This window comes from Aethalodelphis obliquidens, unplaced genomic scaffold (assembly GCF_003676395.1).
Source record: "Aethalodelphis obliquidens isolate GAN/ISIS:26980383/991018 unplaced genomic scaffold, ASM367639v1 scaffold10, whole genome shotgun sequence".
Lineage (NCBI taxonomy): Eukaryota > Metazoa > Chordata > Mammalia > Artiodactyla > Delphinidae > Aethalodelphis > Aethalodelphis obliquidens.
This window is the reverse complement of record NW_020837954.1, coordinates 27,337,913-27,358,545: the sequence shown is the minus strand read 5'-3', so window position 1 is coordinate 27,358,545 and position 20,633 is coordinate 27,337,913. Positions and strand designations below refer to the sequence as shown.

General features: G+C 37.7%; 1 protein-coding gene across 3 annotated transcripts in view; it reads left to right on the top strand.

Moving 5' to 3' along the window:
* The window catches only part of FERMT2 (FERM domain containing kindlin 2), a 98,380-nt gene extending 78,026 nt beyond the window's left edge, over positions 1-20,354 (top strand). For 2 of the 3 annotated variants that reach the window (XM_027111259.1, XM_027111258.1), the window contains 10 exons: positions 27-129; positions 1,501-1,608; positions 5,422-5,556; positions 6,269-6,318; positions 7,488-7,612; positions 13,767-13,873; positions 14,011-14,232; positions 17,484-17,608; positions 17,940-18,081; positions 19,055-20,354. In XM_027111259.1, the coding sequence (XP_026967060.1) occupies positions 27-129; positions 1,501-1,608; positions 5,422-5,556; positions 6,269-6,318; positions 7,488-7,612; positions 13,767-13,873; positions 14,011-14,232; positions 17,484-17,608; positions 17,940-18,081; positions 19,055-19,228 (1,291 nt within the window). In that variant the 3' untranslated portion in view covers positions 19,229-20,354. The remainder of the gene's footprint in view (positions 1-26; positions 130-1,500; positions 1,609-5,421; positions 5,557-6,268; positions 6,319-7,487; positions 7,613-13,766; positions 13,874-14,010; positions 14,233-17,483; positions 17,609-17,939; positions 18,082-19,054) is intronic. The other variant, XM_027111260.1, reaches the window with a different exon arrangement.
* Positions 20,355-20,633: the final 279 nt, after the last annotated feature.

Sequence of the window (20,633 nt, the reverse complement as noted above, 5' to 3'; positions counted from 1 at the left end):
TGTTCCACTATTGTTAATTTGTCCAGGTGGCTTGATTCCTCAAGATCTCTCATGGAACAGGATGTGAAGGAAAATGAGGCCTTGCTGCTCCGATTCAAGTATTACAGCTTTTTTGATTTGAATCCAAAGGTACCGAGGGTTTAGAGGGATCTCTTTTGTTCCTTTTTGTTTGCTTTTTGGAAGTTGGTGGGGTAAGGAATTGTTTGGATATATATAGCAAGTCCTGAATAATACTAAAAACTCAAAGCTTTGGACAAAGACACCTGTATTTTAAAGTAGTCTGTTGTTTTAGTAAGTTGGAAGCATAACTAAACCCTTTTCTTTTTGTTTAAGAATTGAATTTTTGGTTGATTTGTATTTTAAAGGAACTAGTTAGGTACTAGGGAATTGGTAAAGTTAGTTTATGTGTTTTTTTTTAACATCTCTCTTCAACTGTACATAATTATATATCCCAGAAGATGTTGCTTCACAAAAAAATTCTTTTTAAGTCTATATTTGTCTCAATTTAATAGCCAAACATTGTAATATGTTTTTACTATCAGATGGTTGGCATCATCTGTGCTACTGAAGTACTTCGCCTTTCTGATAAGATTTAAATTTGCTGTAGAGATCTGGAATGTTTTCCCCCAGAAAACACATGGCACAGAGATTTGAGTCTTTTGCTTTCATGTCATCCTTGCGGGTGAGGGGACCTCTCTTGTCTGCTTCTCATCCTTTTCATGTCTAGATTATAGCCTAGATTTTAATGTATATATTTATCATTTTAAATTATGTGCTTAAATAATTCTTCATACAACAGTAAAATGTATATAGTAGAATTACAAAAAATCATTTTAATCCCTTTTTAGGCTATATCGTACCTAATTTTGGTAAAGCCAAAGCTGTTCTGGGAACATAGTTATATTTGCATGGGGTGGGAGGGGGCTATGTATTTTGTTACCATTCTAAGATAGTATTGTTACAGTATTAGTATTGATTTTTATTAACGTAACTAAATGGATAATTCAGTAACATTTAAGTAAATCTTTTCTACAAATGTGTGTGTGTGCTTATGTGTGTTTGTGTATGCCCTCTATTTTGGATTCTTAAAATAATTACTGTTTCCAAGGACCTGCCACTTTGTCTGGGTATGCTTTTCCACAGTGAGCAAGATGTTCCCCGAAATAATTAACTTACTGTCTGATTATGACATGTTAGTGTGGTAAATTGCAAACAACAATACTGAAAAACAGTCAGTTCTACCTTACTTTAATGTCTTCAAGTTAAATTCCTTTTATTAAGGTCTGTAATACCTAATGTTTTTTTCCCTGGAAAATAACATACAGAATCTGCTTCTCATACTGAATATGTAAAAATCTTATGGCATATTTTAATGCCATTTTTAATGAAAAATTAGATGTGGATATATTTAGGGATACGTAACCCTATAGGTAGCTTTTTCCCTTATTGTTAATGTAAAGGGTAATATATTACAAAAGAATTGTATCTCTTTTGCTGCAGTATGATGCAATCAGAATTAATCAGCTTTATGAGCAGGCCAAATGGGCTATTCTCTTGGAAGAAATTGAATGCACCGAAGAAGAAATGATGATGTTTGCAGCCTTGCAGGTAGTGGCGAGTATTGGTAAATGGGACTTTTCAGGGGAAAGGGTAGGGGATTATTTAAATGGTAAAGAGGCATAGTAACTCTAGTAGCATTCTGATAGGTAGTGCTTTACTTTTTGCTATGTAGAAAGTGAACAGACACTTAGAAGGCAAAATATGTGTGAATTTAATTTAATTTTTGTCTTATGTAAGAGATTAGTGGTATACTTAATAGTTACTTTTCTATATCCTGTAGGAGAAAAATATCCTTCCACCCCTAGATGTATATAAGCTTAAAACTGTCCAATTTTCCCCTGGAAATAAAATCTATATTAAGAATCAGATTTCTGAAATGAAGCTTTGCATAACTTGATAAATAACTGGGGATGGTAATATTTGTAAAATGGGCTATGGCAGAAATTAATACCTTTTAAGATGACAAAATTTTAAGAGACTAGTGAAACTAAACATAGATAAGTTTTTAGAATGGTAATCCTTAAGAAGTAGGTAGCTAATGTTAAACTAGTACTTCTCCAAATGTGGTTCTTGCTTACCACCTGTTTCAGAATTACAGTAGGGCTTATTAAAAAATTAATTGCCCACTTCATTACTGCTGTTCCCACTGGTAAAGTAATATTAAGGTGGCATCCACAAATCATTCTTGGAGACACTGAGGTCTGATTGACCACTAGATGAATTTTTCTAGATTAATAGTTTCAGATATCTGCGTGAGGCTTTGGCGAGTGTTCTCAGATTATGGTGGAATTCTATTTAAGTACTGGAAGCAAGGTTGACATTCAGTTATGAATATCTTTCACTATCACAATGATTTAATTTTTTCCTTAGAACACAAATAAAAATGCCCTCAATCTTCCAAATGTTTTTATGTACCCAGAAGAGTTTCTCAGTTAAGACTCAAAAAAGTTGTCGTTTAGAGAGGAAGAGCAGCTCATTTCTCCTTAGTTTTACACACTGAAAGAAGGGAATCAAAATGAAGCTCAGACAGGGAAAATTGGTAATGACAGATGAATTAGTTTAGTTATTTTCTAGAGACATGCTTAATCAGTTAAGACTCTCATATTGTGTTTGTGGGTGATTCAGACTACCTGAAGAATTTAATTTCTTTAATTAAATTCTGGAGCAATTTTGTTCAGAGTTATCTCACTTGGTTTTATATAGTGTTCTCTCTACATCTTTCTCACTTAGAGTATGGGCTCATAATTTTCTAGTGAAAGTTTTGCTAATGACAGAATAATAATACATGTAAAATGTATGTGGGGAAAACCACAGGTTTTCTTATATAGTATTTATCTTTTTATTATAAAAATAATGCATTTTTTAAAAAAAGCCAACAGATATATTCCCAGCACATAGGTGTTCAAAAACTATTTGTTGAATGAGTATACACACAGTCATACTGTCACAGAAATGGGATTATTCTTCAGCTTTGCCCAACTCCCACCCCAACCCAATAAACATTAAATATTCCATTTCGATTCAGGGAAAAACACCTCAGAACCATGGATTTTAATTCATGGAGACTGAATGCCCCAAAGCATAGCTTTCCTGGACCATTTTAGAATATAGATTCATTGAGACAATTTTGGACTACAAATCCCCTGAGTTGTTGGAAGCCTTCCAAGAGACTGACCCAAAGCCTCTTGGAAACCATCCAGTACAAGAAGGGGGAAACTCTGAAAGTATGGCAAGGAGACGCCTAGGGTTTTTTATTTTAGACATAGGTTACAATCTGAACTATTCTCTCCTTAGAGCTTCTGGTTCCTTGTGTAAAATAAGTCTACAATAGTAAAAAGAAACAAAATAATTCAAAGTAAGAAGCTGTGGATAAAAAAAATTAAATTAGGTAAGTTAGTAACACTGTTTTTCAAGTATTTAGGTCCAATCATGTATTGTAACATTTAACAGATACTCCATGCCCCTTTGAAATCAAAACTGGATTTTATGACCAGTCCCATTCACATCCAGGATTTCTCCAGTATAACTCAGAAGGACCTTTTGCATCAGAATCATCTAAGGTACTTAGTAAAAATGCAGATTCCAGGCTGGACCCCATATTTGCTGAATCAGAATCTCTGGGGGTGAACAAACCTGAGCATCTATATTTTTAACCAGCTCTCCATATGCTTCTTAATATGCTCTGATATTTGCGGCCACTGCCTGGGGGCCTCACCCTGCCTTTTTCTTCATGATTTGTGAATATGAAAATTTCTACCACTGTAAGGATCTCATTTCAGCACAACTGAAGATATAGCCAGACAGTAGTCATTACTAATTCACTACATCTTAAAATACAGAGGAACGTTGATATCTGGCCTCAGGATTAGTTCACTAAATGTTCCCATGAATAGATTGTATTCAGTGAATGAATCCTTCAGAAATATGGATTGCTACTTAGTGCTTTGAAAGGTAACTGATTAAGTGATTTAAAAGTTCTGCTTAACTTTGTATAAAACCTCTCTAAAGTTTAGCATCAAAATCTAATCATTAATATTTGTTCTAAACCACTTACTTAAGTGTATTTAAAATCATGACTACTTCTGTACCCAAAGATCTTTCTATCTACATATAGGAGGAGTTATCACTACTCATTATATATATACATATATATATATGGGAGTATTCACGTGTGTCAGTGGTGGTATATGTATTCCCATATAAACATATTCTACCTTATTCTAATGTATGAATGAGAAGGTAAATGTCATCTCTCTCTGATCAGGTTTTCAGCATTGAATTGAGGATGGGGGAAAGTGGAACTTTAGTTTTCAACATAATAGTGATAACTAAATTTCCTCTGCTGGATGATAGTAGTAATATAAGGTAACCAATGTTAATCCATTTCTACAGAAGACTTTATGCATATTCTGTTCATTCATCCAATACTTGTTGGTTCTAGCCTGCGTTTTAGACGTGGAATACTGCAGTGGGGGCAAAAAGACACTTAAAAGTCTCTGCTCGTGGACTTCCCTGGTGGCGCAGTGGTTATGAATCCACCTGCCGGTGCAGGGGACACAGGTTTGAGCCCTAGTCCGGGAAGATCCCACACGCCACAGAGCAACTAAGCCTGTGCGCCACAACTACTGAGCCTGCGCTCTAGAGCCCGCGAGCCACAACTACTGAAGCCCGTGTGCCTAGAGCCCGTGCTCTGCAACAAGAAAAGCCACTGCAATGAGCAGCCTGTGCACCACAACAAAGAGTAGCCCCCCCCCCGCTTGCCACAACTAGAGAAAGCCCGTGCACAGCAACGAACCCAGTGCAGCCAAAAATAAATAAATAAATTTATTCTTTTTTAAAAAAAGTCTCTGCTCATGTAGAGTTCAGTGGGAGAGGTGTTAACTCTCTAAATCCTAGGGACACCCAAACTGAATTCATTTGTATTTGTCCAGGGACCCTACTTTTTTTTTTTTTTTTTGCGTTATGTGGGCCTCTCACTGTCGTGGCCTCTCTCGTTGCGGAGCACAGGTTCCGGACATGCTGGCTCAGTGGCCATGGCTTATGGGCCCAGCCGCTCTGCGGCATGTGGGATCTTCCCGGACCAGGGCACGAACCCGTGTCCCCTGCATCGGCAGGTGGACTCTCAACCACTGCGCCACCAGGGAAGCCCGACCCTACTTTTTTGAGTAAACATTTATTAGCAGGTTTAGGACGTTGATTTCAGGTGCCATGCCCATTATTTTCCTATCCTTCTAATTCTTAGAGACGTTTAGCTTTTCAGATTAGGTGATGAAAGACATTCAGTATAGATACAGATAATATCTCATTTTAAAATTTATAGTTAGAACAGTCATTTAAATAAAATATCACTTCTGGTTTCAGTATCATATCAATAAGCTGTCGATCATGACATCAGAGAATCATTTGAACAACAGTGACAAAGAAGTGGATGAAGTTGATGCTGCCCTTTCAGACCTGGAGATTACTTTGGAAGGGGGTAAAACATCAACAATTCTGGTAGGGTGAACCTTTTACCTACTGATTTAGTTTGAACTGATGTTTATACCTTTCTGTGGAATTAGGTTTTCATGCAGTGTTTGGAGGATACAGAGAAATATTTAGTGCTTTAGAAAATACAGACATCAATTTTCCAGAAACTTTCAGGGAAATTTTTAACATTAATATTGTTCCAGTGTCTAGTGCTTCCAACACAGTAAAGATAGATCTTGACAGTCTGCACATTCTCTTACAAGTAGTGGGAGAATATTTCTTCAGAGGAAAAATTAATCTCAAGTCATGGTAAAATCCATTTAGTGATCTCCAAATTTGCAATATGACAAAAAGAAGAGAAAAATAGATCTCAGGAAAATTTTTAAATGCTTAGGTGTTAGTTATTACAGAAGAAACACTATTTTATGGACTGTTACGAGTTACAAAAGTTCCATATGCAGCTATAAGCAGTTTTAGCTATATTAAAATCAACAGTATATTCTTGTGGGTTGTATAAATTTCTATTTTGATCAAATTTTTAATAGCTTTTTATGCCATTTGAAAATACCATTGTACTGTGTGACCATATAATATGATTGTACCTTTAAAATCTTTATAATCTGTATTTTATGTAATTTTCCTTGTTTACTGAATAAGCTGGTTCTTGATATCAGATACTAAACAGTAGAGTTTCAGATTTTTTTTTCATGAGAAAAAAATGATTTAATTCTTTTCCTAGGGGGACATCACTTCCATTCCTGAACTTGCTGACTATATTAAAGTTTTCAAGTAAGTACAAAGGGGAGGAATTCCAAATATTAATGAATAAATGTCAGTTTTATAGCCACGTTCACATTTTTGAAATTTACTCTGACTGGCAAATGAGGGAAAATAACCATCTTTACCAAATTAAAATTGCAGTACTTATTGTTTTATCTGATAAACATTTTCTTTAAGGTGGGGGAGGAGATTGTGTAAACCTAGATGGATTGCATCATACAGATTCTGAAACGTACAGTGGCATATCAGTATAAAGCATCCCGTCTGGGTGAAAGCAGTACATGATGAACTGCTGTTGTCAGTGGCTGTTTCTTTGTTTAGAGCCCCAGAATCTATTGAATTCTTTTCATTTGGTGATGGGACATTTTATAACAAGGTTCCAGTGTATCTTATCTAGACTTTTAAACTGTCGATCTAGTCATACTCCACAGAATCAAGAGCGCTAGGCATTAAGGCAGAAAGAGGAAAGGAGGTGATGTGGAACATAAGATATAAAGCCATTTTGGAATAAACCATTTACTGTAGGTGAACATATAACAGCTCCACATATGTAACATTTCTGAGCAAATGGCGCAATTTCAAATGCTGCTCCCTACCCTACTTTGTTCTCCCTTTACACACCTTTTTTACCTACCTGCACTTTTCCTTATCCTCTCTTCCTCATGCTTCCTGTTTGACATTGGAGTGACAAGTTAAAGTCACCACTGAAATACATGCCTGAGAGATAAGCACTTCCCTCACTTTAGTCTTGCCAGGTAAACTTGCTTGTTTAGAGAGGCTCCAAAGGCAGCCCTATGGACATCATGAACTTGCAGGTAATTACAGGACCTAGGAACCTTCCAATCATTGACATTTACTTCACCTTTATTTTCCTATGCTTTCCATGTGACCTGCTAGTGATAGGGACAGCTACAACTGACAGAAATACTGGAATGTTTGCCTTACTGTCTTCCTCTGCCCACTCACTGTAAGATCTTCCTGAGTAGATTGAGAAAGGAGGGGCAAATCCAGTAAGAGCAACATTGAATATAACACACTGGCCAAAAGGGAACTGAATTCAGCATATGTAAAACTTGGTCTCAGACTTTTAACATTGTGAAACTTTGCTGCTAAAACAGCATTGATAAAGTTATTTCAAAAGTGTTTTTTTTTTCCTTCTAATTCTGTTTGACACATAGGCCAAAAAAGCTGACTCTAAAAGGTTACAAGCAGTACTGGTGCACCTTTAAAGACACATCTATTTCTTGCTATAAGAGCAAAGAAGAATCCAGTGGCACACCAGCTCATCAGATGAACCTAAGAGGTAAGGAAAGCCTTGGAATGACCAATATTGATGGTGGAATATCTGTTAGCTAATATTCAATAAACTTTGTTTTGCTGGGGGATAAAGTTGTTTAGTTTTTTAGTTTCTTAACTGCTTTAGGTACTTTTTTATGTTTAGTATTCAATTTCACATGAATGTTTTGTTGTAATCTCTGTGCAGTCCTCACTTGAAGTGTGTGATTCTACTTTTATCCCAAGTAAATGTATGATGTCTCTTTTCTGTTCTTCAGTATTAGGACATTTAGGTTTTCCTCATTCTGCAGGAGCTGCCCACTTAATTTTCAGGGTCTGCCTCATTCTCATCTGTGCTGTAGTCACATCTCCTCCCAGTTTTTGCTGGGGTCTCCCTTCCTCATCAGCATCCTCCTGACCTTCACTGCTAACAAGCTGGTCCAGCTCAGGCCCCCAGTCTCTTGGTTTTCTGGCTCACCAGTGGGTTAGCCACCTGCAGGGTTTAGCTGAGTTCTTCCCCTTTCCCAACACCTCTTCCCTGCACATTTTCGTCATCTTCAACACTGCTCTCGTCCTGGCCCCTGGGGCAGCCCCAGGATACCCCTCTGAGGCTCCTCCTAGCTGACAACCTGAATCTCATTGGTTTCCTCTTATTTCTTCAGATCCAAAGCTGTCTCAGAACAGGGGCTGGTACTTGAGGCACACATTGCTGGACCTGTTTCTGCGGTCCTGTGGGCAGCTGTGGTGGGCTTGCTTCCTGTGGCCCAGACTGAGCCTGGCCAAGGGTCAGAGCTGCTGGTTTTGGTCTTTTTTTTTTTTCTGTTCAGGTCTGTGGAGTTACAGCTTCATTTGGTTTTAGTGAGTTCTGTTGGTCCTTCACACTGCTCCTTCACCACTCTCATCTGTTGGATGCAGTGGTTCAGGTGGTAGGAGAGTTCCCTCTCCAGGTTGGTCTCGTTCTTCTGTGGCTGGAGGACATCCTGCTGCCTCTTTCTGTGATTCTCTGCAGCCTTCATCTGGTCTTGCAGATTGTTCATGAGCCTCTCACTCGCGGTGATGTTACTTAAAACTGCCAGCTCACTTCCGGTGTAGATACCACTTCCTCCAGGAAGCCTGCTCTCCACAGGCTCCCCAGCACTCGCTGCCCCGGGCACCCAGCATGCTTGGTGGGGGACGCGGCAGGTTGGCTCCTCACTGCTCCACACTCCTTCTACTGTGCCTTCCCTTACAGCAAAGCTGCAAGACTGAAATACATCTTCCAGACTCATTTCCAGTGGGATTTAGACTCCAGCCAGATGCATTCTTGTGAGACTTGAATTCCTGAGTTAAGGGGTTGGAGAGGCAGTTAAGAAAGGCGTTAGGTGCTTCCGGGCTCTGGAGTTACATCTGTAGATCTGTATTCTTAATTTTTCTTAGTAAATTGTGCATTAGTATATTTTTAGTATATTTCAACACGATGTCCAGATCTCTCCCCTATCTCTATTCTGCCCAGTAGTCATCCGAACTATTGCTGTGTAGTTACACACATTTTAATAAATAGAAGGACCTCTGCCCTGGGTAGATGATTGCTGTGCCCATGTGTTGAAATTCTGTAATTTTCCTAAAACTTTTAGTTAGACTCACTGTCTTTTTCTCTAAGTCACGAGTTTAACTTTTGAGTCTTTACCATTATTTTTTACTCTCAAAATCTATTGCAGCTGTCCTCTTGCTTCCCTTTGTAGCTGCTCAGGACCAGCTGCAATTGTCCACTCTTGATTTAGAGACTTAATCTGTTTTCTGGCCCCTGTCTTCTCTGTCCCTATTACATCCTTAGTCTTCTCCTTCTATAACTGAGAAGTTAAGTCCCGGTATGGAGAACAGCCTACAGGGTGTCCTAATCCCACTTCTCCCAAGTCCTCCCAAGGAGCACTTTTCTAGCACATCACATTGGTGAAGGTAACACTAGACTAAGAATCAAACGGCCTAGATTCTGCTCTGCCAGTAAACTAAATCAAATGGCCTAGATTCTGTTCTGCTCTGCGATTTTGGAAAAGTAGCCTATCTGGACCTTAGTATCTTCCTCTGAGTAATAAGAGTGTTGAACTGGATGCTCTCTAAGGCCCCTAAGATATCTAAAATGCACAGTTCTAAAAAGTGCAGTTCAGCAGATGCTGATTGATCTCCTGCCATGAACTGTGCCAGGTACTAGAGACAGGAGCAAGAACAGATTACAGTCACATCCTTCAAGATGTTTTAGAGCATGTCAGGAGATAAACAGCTACAATTCGGGCAGTAAATAGTACTTTAAAAAGTAAGCAATAGATTAGAGGAGCAAAGAGGTAAGGGTGCCGTACCAGTTAGTCTTCAGTGACATTGGAGAGAATTAGGAGAGACTTCATGGGGGAAATAATGTCACAGTTACGATCCAAAAGAGAAAATTGCGATCTGTGGAAGGAAGGAGGAGAGTTGGTAAAAGAGGCTGGTGTGCAAATGCGGGGAGAGAAGCCTCCGCAGTCACAGGGCGGGTTGTGCTTCCGGAATATGGAGTTTAAGCGGGGAGGATGAACCCTCCCTTATTAGCTGTCGAGTCCATTCCTGCTAACTATGAGAGGTAATAGCAGAAGAAATTGGCAGGAATTGGAGGATAAAATTGTTACGTTTTTTAAACTGGCAGCAATGAAGTGACACTGAAAGATTATTATGAAAATGATGGGATCTATCATACTTATGTTGGCTACAGTGTAGAGGAGTAATTTTAGAGCAGTGATAGTGATCCAAATTATGTTTATCAATATGGGTGGAGAAAAGGGCGCAACTTCATCAGATTCTGAGGAAGTTCGATCAACAGACTGGGTGATTGACCTGGGAGAGGCTCGGGGAGGGACTTGATTCTGGCTTGTATAGCTGGGTGGATAGGGTGGTATTGAGATTGAGAATATAGAAGAGATGAGTTTGGGGAGGAAGATGAGCTTAATTTAATTGGGTTATTTTAAATTTGAGGTGCCGGTGGGATAGATCCATGCTGCAGATAGCAATGTGGTAGCAGTTAGTATTAATGGTAGATGTAGCCATTGGAATAGTTGTCTACAATATGAAAAGGCTAAGAGCAGAACCTTGCAGGACACCCATGTTTAAGGGACAGGGCAGATTAGAGGAGGAGGAACTTGCAAGGGAAATAAACCACAAAAAATAATATATAGGAAGACCATGGAAATGAGGCATGATGGAAGTTAAGGTAAAAGGTGTTTCGAAAAGGACAGTGTAGTCAATAGTGTCAGATGCTACAGAAAAGTAAGATTAAGCCTCCGTAGGATTTAGCTACATGGAGGTGGTTAGTAACCTTGATTAAGAACAGATTCAGCAGATTTCAATGGGCTTTTAAGTATGGGAGCCAAAGTACAGTCATTGAGAGGTAAATAGGAAACAAAGATAGCTTTTTGATGAACCTTATCTGTGACAGAGGAGGAGGAAAGAGGGCAGTAATAGAAGAGAGAGGTATAAGGTAGAGGAGAGAGGCGTTTTATGGTTTAAGATGAGGGCCTCAAGGAAGTTAAATGCTGATGGAAACGTCACAGTAGAAGGAAAGGAAGGGAGGTGGGAGGAGAAGATCTCTGTGATGGAGCAAGGCTCCTGACGGGTGGTAGAAAATTCAGCCCACTCGGACGTAAGAGCCTTGGGAGGAGAGACACCTCTTCCACTGTGTGGAAGCAAGGGCAGCCAGGTTTATCTGCTTTGGTGGCAGGAAGTTGGGGCACCTCACTTTTGATGGCTTTCGTCTTCTTGGGAAAGTAACATGTGAGGTTGTCCCCTGAGAGTGAGTGGCATAGGAGGCCTGAGAAGATGTGAAATAAACATTGTTGAGAATGTCTGCTAACACAGAAGGCTTGCCAGTGTCAAGGGGCAGGCTAAGGTTGGGAATTTACGAATTTCTGGTGAAACTTATCTGCTCAGTTTTGTGATTTTTTTTTTTTTCTCCCCCTTTCCCTCATGGAGTGCTCAGCAGCCAGAGCAGAGGCAAGTAAGTGGTGGATGGCTGGGTTGAGCTAGGGTTAAGGGTTTGCTGAGTGTGTGTAATGGAAAGACAGTGAGTCTGGGGAGTTGGAGGTGACAGCTGGTGCAGCGGGGTCCAGGCTGGACTGCAGAGAAGGAAGAGGTGGAAACATGATGGGGAGAAAGTGATGGGGTCACAGGATTGGGTCTCTCAATGGAAGATTGTGATCAGAGTGGGCTATTTGCATTTAATGCTTCAGAGAACTAGTAATTGGGTTACAGTGAGGTCCAGCATGTTACCGTGGAAGCAGGTAGCCTGTGCTTGGAGGAGGTGTGGGGCGAATACTGTCTGAAATGTGGCTACTGAGTGCCTCTGTGCTTACACTAGTGCCTGAGTTACCACTCGCTTGGTCTCTCCTTTTTTAGTTTTTTTTGGCATTTTACTTTAAAAAGAGGTCTAATTATTATGGGCTTGGGTACTTTAAATCTACTTGCATGATTAATGAAATTTGTGGCAAAGATTGTGTATCTTCAGACATCTCTTTGTTTTAACTTTGCAGGTTAAACATATTGCCACACAACTTCCTAATTGTTTCTAATGACTGTATAGGAGTTAATGTGGTAGCTATTTATGTGGAGTAAATATTCTAAAAAGAAAGCAAAGAGGGGAGAAGGTCCATCAAATTAATGATTGAAGTTAATTCTGGAGAGGAGAGGATCTCTCCTTTATCTGACATGTTGTGTTTCTTTTATATGATACTTAAAACATTTATGTGATGGGGAAAAAAATGACAATTTAAACATATGTTCTTTTTGTGTGATAGATACATAGAGGTTTATTATCTTGTTCCTTGTACTCTCTGTGCCGGGAGAAGTTGCTCCAGTACAAGGAGAAAGGCAACAGCAGGCCCTGCTAACAGTTTACATTCTTCCTCATAGAGCCTACTGGATGGTCTTAACACGTATTGAGGGTGACATGACCTAAGTACTAACACTTGGAATACTCTTTAGGGAGCTTTGACATCTTCATTATCTTATTGATCCTTACAGCATCCCTGTGAGGTCGAGTTTAAGGTCAGGATATTTGGGCATAAATAAATTGGACATGATTATGAAGTGGTTGAGAAGGGTCTGGAACCCAAATCTGTCTACTTGCAGAGCTCTTCACTGTATTATACTGGTTACTAATTTATGCTGACCATTGTCCCGTTATCTAACTGGGTATATACATTAAATAAATCTGTGCTCTCTTCTGTAAAGCCACCAGCTCATGGTTAACAGAGTTGATTACATGGATTTTTATAATCCATAAATGTATGTATTCCTGAAAACTTGCCAGTAGAGTGAAATTCTGCATGCCACTTATTTTCATACTGACTTCCCATGTATATAAGTTTATGTTACCTTCTGTACCAGATGGACTCCTAATATATTGTGCTTACAGTTAATTTCTCATATGTACAAAGAAATGCTTAAGAAACTATTTTTGTTCAGATGATCACGCTCTGAATCGAACTACTTGTTAAGTATTCCAACACCCTGGAGTTTTGGAAGGAGGCCTGTGCCCAGGAGCATTCAGTTGAATCAGGAGATCCTGTGCCTCCCCTCCCCTGTGCCATTAAGCTTCTTGCTTCCACACAGGAATAGGAGAGGAGAGCAGTTGAGTTAGGGAGCAGTGGGGTCCTAAGGAGGCCCTTATGATAGGACTCTAGCTCAAACTGGGTAATCCACCCGAAACATGCCTTTTTTAAAAAGCATCATAAAAGTCATTTATTCTGACCCAAACACAAATTAAGTTAGAATTTAATTATAGAAAGATATTTAAAAATCCCTGTACATTTAGAAACCTAGGGAAAAAATCCCAAATAACTTAAGATTCAAAGAACTGAATGATACTAAAACAATACATATAAAACTTGTGGGATGGAGTGCAAGTGTTTTTGGTAAAATATCCTTTTAATAGGACTCTTTGCTTCTCTTCTCAATCAAGGGCCACAAACTCTGTGCAGTTAAATCTCTTGTATATCATATAGATCTGATTCTTTGCTCCACCCCCAGACAAAATTACTGAGCATAAAGAATTTATTCCCTGATTTATAGATTCCACGACAGCAAATTCAACATGTTAAGATGGCATAAAATGAGGGCTACTTATATTGGCTTGGGATTTCTTAAGAGTAAATTTGATCATTTTAATAATTTTTTTACTACAGGGTGTGAAGTTACCCCAGATGTGAACATTTCAGGCCAAAAATTTAACATTAAACTCCTCATTCCAGTTGCAGAGGGCATGAATGAAATCTGGCTTCGTTGTGACAATGTAAGTTTTCTGATTAAAAGTAAAACTCAGTGTTCTTTGCTTCCTTACTTAGTGAGTTGACCATTCATTCTTCTATTTTATACTCAAAGGACCCCATCATGGGATAGATTTCAAACCTCAGTATTTCTTTTCGACAGGAAAAACAGTATGCACACTGGATGGCAGCCTGCAGGTTGGCCTCCAAAGGCAAGACCATGGCGGACAGTTCCTATAACTTAGAAGTTCAAAATATTCTTTCCTTTCTGAAGATGCAGCATTTAAATCCAGATCCTCAGTTAATACCAGAGCAGATCACAACCGATATAAATCCTGAATGTTTGGTGTCCCCTCGCTATCTAAAAAAGTACAAGAACAAGCAGGTACTTGATTCATTTTACTTCATCTGCTAGTTTCTGCTGATTTGTTTTATTAACTTTCTACATATACTTTAGTTTCCCCCTCTTAAACCCAACTTTTTCATTTTAATTGGTAGTCTTAATTTCGTATCAGGTGGTTAAAACATAACATAAGAAATAAATAGCTTTCAGTCAGTTTAAATTGGTCGTTTAAGAAAAGCCTTATTATTTTAATATGAAAGATAATGAGGTGGAATATTGGGAGCATATTTATTCTAAACAACCTGAGGAAATCACTCTGCTGACAGGATGTTCTTTCAGGAAATTGAATATGGTCTTACTGCATTGTGTTCCTTAATTCATGCAGCTTTATTCCTTATATAAAGTAAGTGATATAAAGCACAGCCAGCATTTCCCAACCAAATCTGTGATGACTGTTCTTGCTGTCAAAATTGACTTTTTCAGCTTTGGAAATAAACTTTACGAGGGTAGATAGAGTCCACGTTGAACATTGTCTTTTCTTAACATTAACAGGCAAAACCTAGGCAACATTTGCGTAATGTGACAAAGTTTGGTAAATTTTCATTGAAACTCACTGCTTTTGTTCCGTCTGTCTAGAATTCCTTTCCTGGCAATTAATACCATAAGAGGATTGCTATTTAGGAAAAAGGTTCTTTGGTACAACGTAAAAGGTTCTTTGCCAGGGGAGTTTCACTTGGGATAGCCCCCAGTATTCTCTACACCCAGCATCATGCCATAAAAGGAAAAGGTTCCAGTTTAGGAGGGGAGTGAAGAAGAACTTTGAAATAAATATTTCATTTTTATCTAGTTTCATTTTTATTTTTGTTAAGGAGTAATTTTAAAACATTACTGGAAAGGCCCAATGATATATCCAGAACACTTACTAATTCTTAACTTTAAATACAGTCTTTATCATATGGATCTGAAATCACTTAGCTAGAAATGTTCAGAAGTTTTAATCACCAAGTATTCATCTTTAAGTTGCAGAGGTTGTGTAAACTGCATGGAAATGGTCTGTCCCACGGTCATATGAAGTGGGAGTAGTGAGGAATGGAGGAAATGCTGCCCTGGGGAGCTTTGTGGAATGTAGATTGTAAGTTAAAAAGGGAAAGTGAATCGAGTTCTAATTTCATTTTTTATTCTTAGTTAATTCATTTAAAAATTATTTATAAAGAGACTTGTTTCTAAAAGTGGATTCATTTGCCTTCAAAGTCAACGAATAGTTTCAGATCTTTAGCAATCTCATTTCACTATCAGGTATTAGGAAAAAAAGATCTTAAAGTATAATTGTGAAGACTGCCAAATGTTGGTTTAGTTGCCAGACAGGTATTGTTTTCTCAGGAGCCTTTAAAATGATAGTTTTTGCTTTAAAAAGGTACTTTTCTGTTGGTGAGTTCTTGAATAGATGTCAGCTGAACATTCTCTTGAGAACAGAGAATGTGTGACTGTCTTTAACTGGCAGGATGGCAGTATGTGTGTGGTCTGAGATTAAGGATCTTTCTAGCCCTGTCTTCCACATTGGCATCTTATCAAATGCACATTCTTTTTGAGTTCTCCTTTCCCTAACTAGACTTGGAGGTTGAGTCATATTATTGCCCTGACACCTAGTAAGTGCTGATAAGCAGGAGTTTAGTTTAGTTCAGTTTAGTTTAGTTGTGTCAGGTGTGTACTAGTCGTTGGACATATTGCTCAGTAATTGTTTGTTAACCTGTATGATCCAGTGGCACTCCGGGCTCAGGTAGGTCTAAGACGTGCAGGCCATGGGGTCATTCAGCCCTACCAGGGCATAAAGTCTTTGGGTCCATCAATATAGCCTTTGTTATAGTTAATCTACTTTAATTCCTAAAAACTATATATTAATTAAATTTGCTATGGATATTTTTTACATAGATGTCTCCCAAACTGGATTTTAACATTTCAAAGGAAGGAATTGTTCTACGTCTTATCCATGTTAATCCAAATTGAAATGGACCAATATGTTTATAGCCACCACTCCTACTGTAGTGTATGGCATATTTTTATTTTCCCTTCCAGGAAAAAGGATGCAAAAAACAGATGGTAATTGAGGGATTTGCTTTTCTTGTGTAAATAAGAAAACAGTATGGTCACTGCACTTATTTTATGCCTTTAACTTATTTCTGAAAAGCGGTGCATGGACATATTATCTGACTCAATATGAGACAACATTAAAGGCTTTTGAATATTAATTTTTATTTTGCTACTAAAATAATTAGCTTTTACCCTAACCAGTAAGAACTGGTACATGAAGGGGGAAAGGTTATTTGCTCTTAATTTTCTCCCTACAAATTTCTACCCTTAATTTTAGTAACACTTAACAATCTAAAATAATGGGAAGTGTTTCTCAGTATTCTAAATGGAAAGTAATCGCTGCTTTCTCATTTTCATTTTCATGCTTGCATTTACTTTGCTTGGTTTCCATCTAAAGTAATTTTTTGCATGGTTTTTGGCTGGAATTTTGGTTTGCAGGTTACCGCAACTTTTTCTTTGCTTCATTGCCATTTTTTCTGATTGCCTTTTTTTCTTTCTGCTTCCTTTTTCTTTTCCTCGCATTGCCATCTACAGCCAGGCTATATAAGAGATTTGGTAAGTTCTCCATATTTACAAAAAAAAAGAAAGAAAAAGAAAAGAAATAACTAAAAATATTTAAAGCCCTAGCTACATCTCCCCTCATGGATTAATTTCCTTCTACTCTTTGAGGGAATAGTCATCCCAAAGTGAGTATAATTTAAATTAAAAAATTAACCTTTCTAATGATTCCTTTAGAAAAATTTAAAAGTTATTACAGTGATTTCAAGTACTTTAAAGCTGCTAAAAATATATATTATTCCTGCTAGAAACTTGTATGCCAGGTACTCGTTCTGATCGTATTATCTTGGTGCTGAATTTAAAACCCGTCATGTATATGAGGATTAGAAAATATAGTTTTATAATGCAGTATCATATGTATGTGTACTTGAATATGTCTCAAGAATGGCAGTTATGCAGTCCTAATAGTTCACTGTTTCTTGACATATGGAAACTAAAATTAAGAAAAAATATATATTGAGGTTTATTTTGGAAAGTCATTATTTTACTAAAATTCCCAAATGTAGCTTCAGATATTTTCTAATTCCAACTCTTGCAATACATAATTTTGGGTGGGGCACATAATTTAATGTTCTAATCTTTTTTGCCTTGATTCTACCATGAAAGAATAATATCTAATGGTAAAGATGATGTTTAATCATGTTTAGATAACAGCAAGAATCTTGGAGGCCCATCAGAATGTAGCTCAGATGAGTCTAATTGAAGCCAAGATGAGATTTATTCAAGCTTGGCAGTCATTACCAGAATTCGGCATCACACACTTTATTGCAAGGTCAGTGGTTCTACTAAGCACCTATGTGTAAACCATAATCTGTGCCTTTTTACTTAATCTACTTCATATAATTAGAAATTGAACATTTAAAGCTACCTCCTGAGACCCATTAACCTGTTTACACAGTAAAATTTAAAGAATGTTGGAATGTATTTTCTATACTTAAAATTGTTTCATCAAAAATTCAAAATGATTGCATTTCTGTTTTGTGCAAGAATAGCACTTTTTTTTAGAATTAAAAGACACGTGTCTTGAAGAAAAACAGACCAACATGTCCCCCTCCCACCCCCAACATGTTTTAAAACATTTATTTATGTTTTTAATGCTGTAGATTCCAAGGGGGCAAAAAAGAAGAACTTATTGGAATTGCATACAACAGACTGATTAGGATGGACGCCAGCACAGGAGATGCAATTAAAACCTGGCGTTTCAGCAACATGAAACAGTGGAATGTAAACTGGGAAATAAAAATGGTAAGCTGTAACTATGCTACTTGAATGCGTATGTAGTCCGTCTGCTAAAAATGAATGAATTAAGAAGAAAAAGGCCTATAAATTCTATTCATTTCCTACTTAAACTTGCCTATTTCATAACTAGCCTAGATATTAAATTCTAAGAACATAATTATATGTTACACTATTGCCTCATCTTTAAGGTTATCCTTCTATAACGGATAAATAGGTAAATATTTCTCTTTAGATAAGTAGCAGCTACTCTTTATTGAATACCTGTGCCAGGCATGATACTAGATGTTTTATATTTGTACCATATTCTAAACCTCACCTCAGCCCTGTAAGGTTGATGGGTTATCCCCACTTTACAAATGAGGACACTAGAATTTAGAGGACTGAGGGCCGTCACTGTCCATGACCACACACTTAGTAACAGAATCAGGATCCAAACTGGGATACTTAGGGCTCTAAAGCCTGGCACATCATGCTGCCCCTAGCCTTGGAGTACATGATTATCATTTAAAATAAACAGAATGTTTTACTAGTAAGTCATCTGTTTTAGGGTCGCTGGGTTTGTTGTATCGATTTCAGTTACTTCATAGAACCTTGTATTTCTGAAATATTCAAACATGAAACCTAAAGGTTAAATATCTAAAGCAGATATTAAACACAGGAAGTAGGTTTTCTCCCAGGACTTCAAGAGAGACATTCTCATTAATTGAATCACCAGAGACCATTTGGGAACCTAATGACCTAAGCCCCCTTGCATTCAGTCTTCCTTTTCAGAACAAGAAAACTAAAAAAGAGGAGGGGAGGGGCTAGTAAACTTTAGTTATGCTTTTGGACTTAAAGGCATTATTAGTTTAGGATTAAAAAAATATTTGAGGACCAGCAAGTATTTTGTGATAAGGACAGACCTTAAGCGCAGTAGCTTCACTTGGACCCAACCATCTGGAGTTTTGCAGGGACTGATCGTTCTCTGTCTTTGTTCTAGGTCACTGTAGAGTTTGCAGATGAAGTACGATTGTCCTTCATTTGTACTGAAGTAGATTGCAAAGTGGTTCATGAATTCATTGGTGGCTACATATTTCTCTCAACACGTGCAAAAGACCAAAATGAGAGTTTAGATGAAGAGATGTTCTACAAACTTACCAGTGGTTGGGTGTGAACAGAAACGCTGTGTAATGAAGCTCCATGGCCATAACAGTTATTTAAGTTTAAAAGCTGTTGTTTGTTATATGCTGCTTAATAAAGTAAGCTTGAAATTTATTATTTTATCATGAAAACATCTTTGCCTTACCAGACCAGTTAATCTGTGCACTAACAAGCACGACTATTAATCGCTGTCATGATACAATGTATGGACTTGAATATGGCACACGTTCCTTAGGGCCATGAATTGAAAACTGAAGCAGTGGGCAAGTCAGAAACAAAACATCACTGATTCAAGCTAGCCAAACTGTATGTAAGAAACTCAAGCCATCTACTTTAAAGCTATCCAGGGCTTAAACTATATGAAGTCTATTTATCATGTTTAATGCATGTGTTTTAATGTATGTTTAATTTGACCTCGTATTTTTCAAACAGCCTATACTTCTGGTCGCCATTTGTCGTCTGTCTGCTCCCAACCCCCCCCCCCCAAAATAAATCAGGCCTGCAGAAGGTGCCTGATATTTAATACTGTCGTTGTTTGATCTTGAAGGAAATAGCTGTTAGTCGTCATGCCTGGTTTGTTTTTGTCCTTGAATAAGCATGTATGTATATTGTCTTGTGTTTTTATTTTTACACCATATTGTATTACAACACTTTTAGTATTCACCAGCATATTCACTGTCTGCCTAAAATATGCAACCTTTGCATTACAATATGAAGTAAAGGTCTATGAAGTATGCATTTTGTGTAACTAATGTACAAACACAAATTTTATAAGATTGTACAGTTTTTTAAAAAACTACTCACAACTAGCAAATGGCTTGGATGTTGCATCTTTGCAATTAATTAAATGCTCTTTAAAATATAATTAATGTGCAGTTTTAATATCTGCTAAATTAAGGATGACTTCATTATAGTCATGATTTGCCACAGTGTCCTTAACTCGAATGCCTGGACTGGCTGTGTTCTAGTCTGTTGCGCTGTTACAATCCGCATTGGTGCTAGTCAGAAAATTCCTAGCTCACGTAGCCCAAAAGGGTGCCAGGGAGGGGGTAGGTTACCAGTATTGTTCAATAATCCATGGTTTAAAGACTGTATAAATGCATTTTATTTTAAATAAAAGCAAAATCTTTTATTTAATGTTTCTTTTGTACTTCTTGTTTTTACTGTTTACATGGCATTAACTTTGTAGAAGTGATCTTTTGCCTTTTGGAAGTGCTCTACCTGCATCTTGTGAGAACAGCTTGCTTAGTATTCTGTAGTGTCACCAGACAGACATACTTAATCTCTAAGATGGAGTCTTCCACTTAAATAGAAACCCCTCATTTTTCCTACTACTTAGGAATGAACTGTAAAATATTTATATGTTAGACATGTAGCTATAAACAGAAATATGACAGATGAACTGCACTGTTGACTTG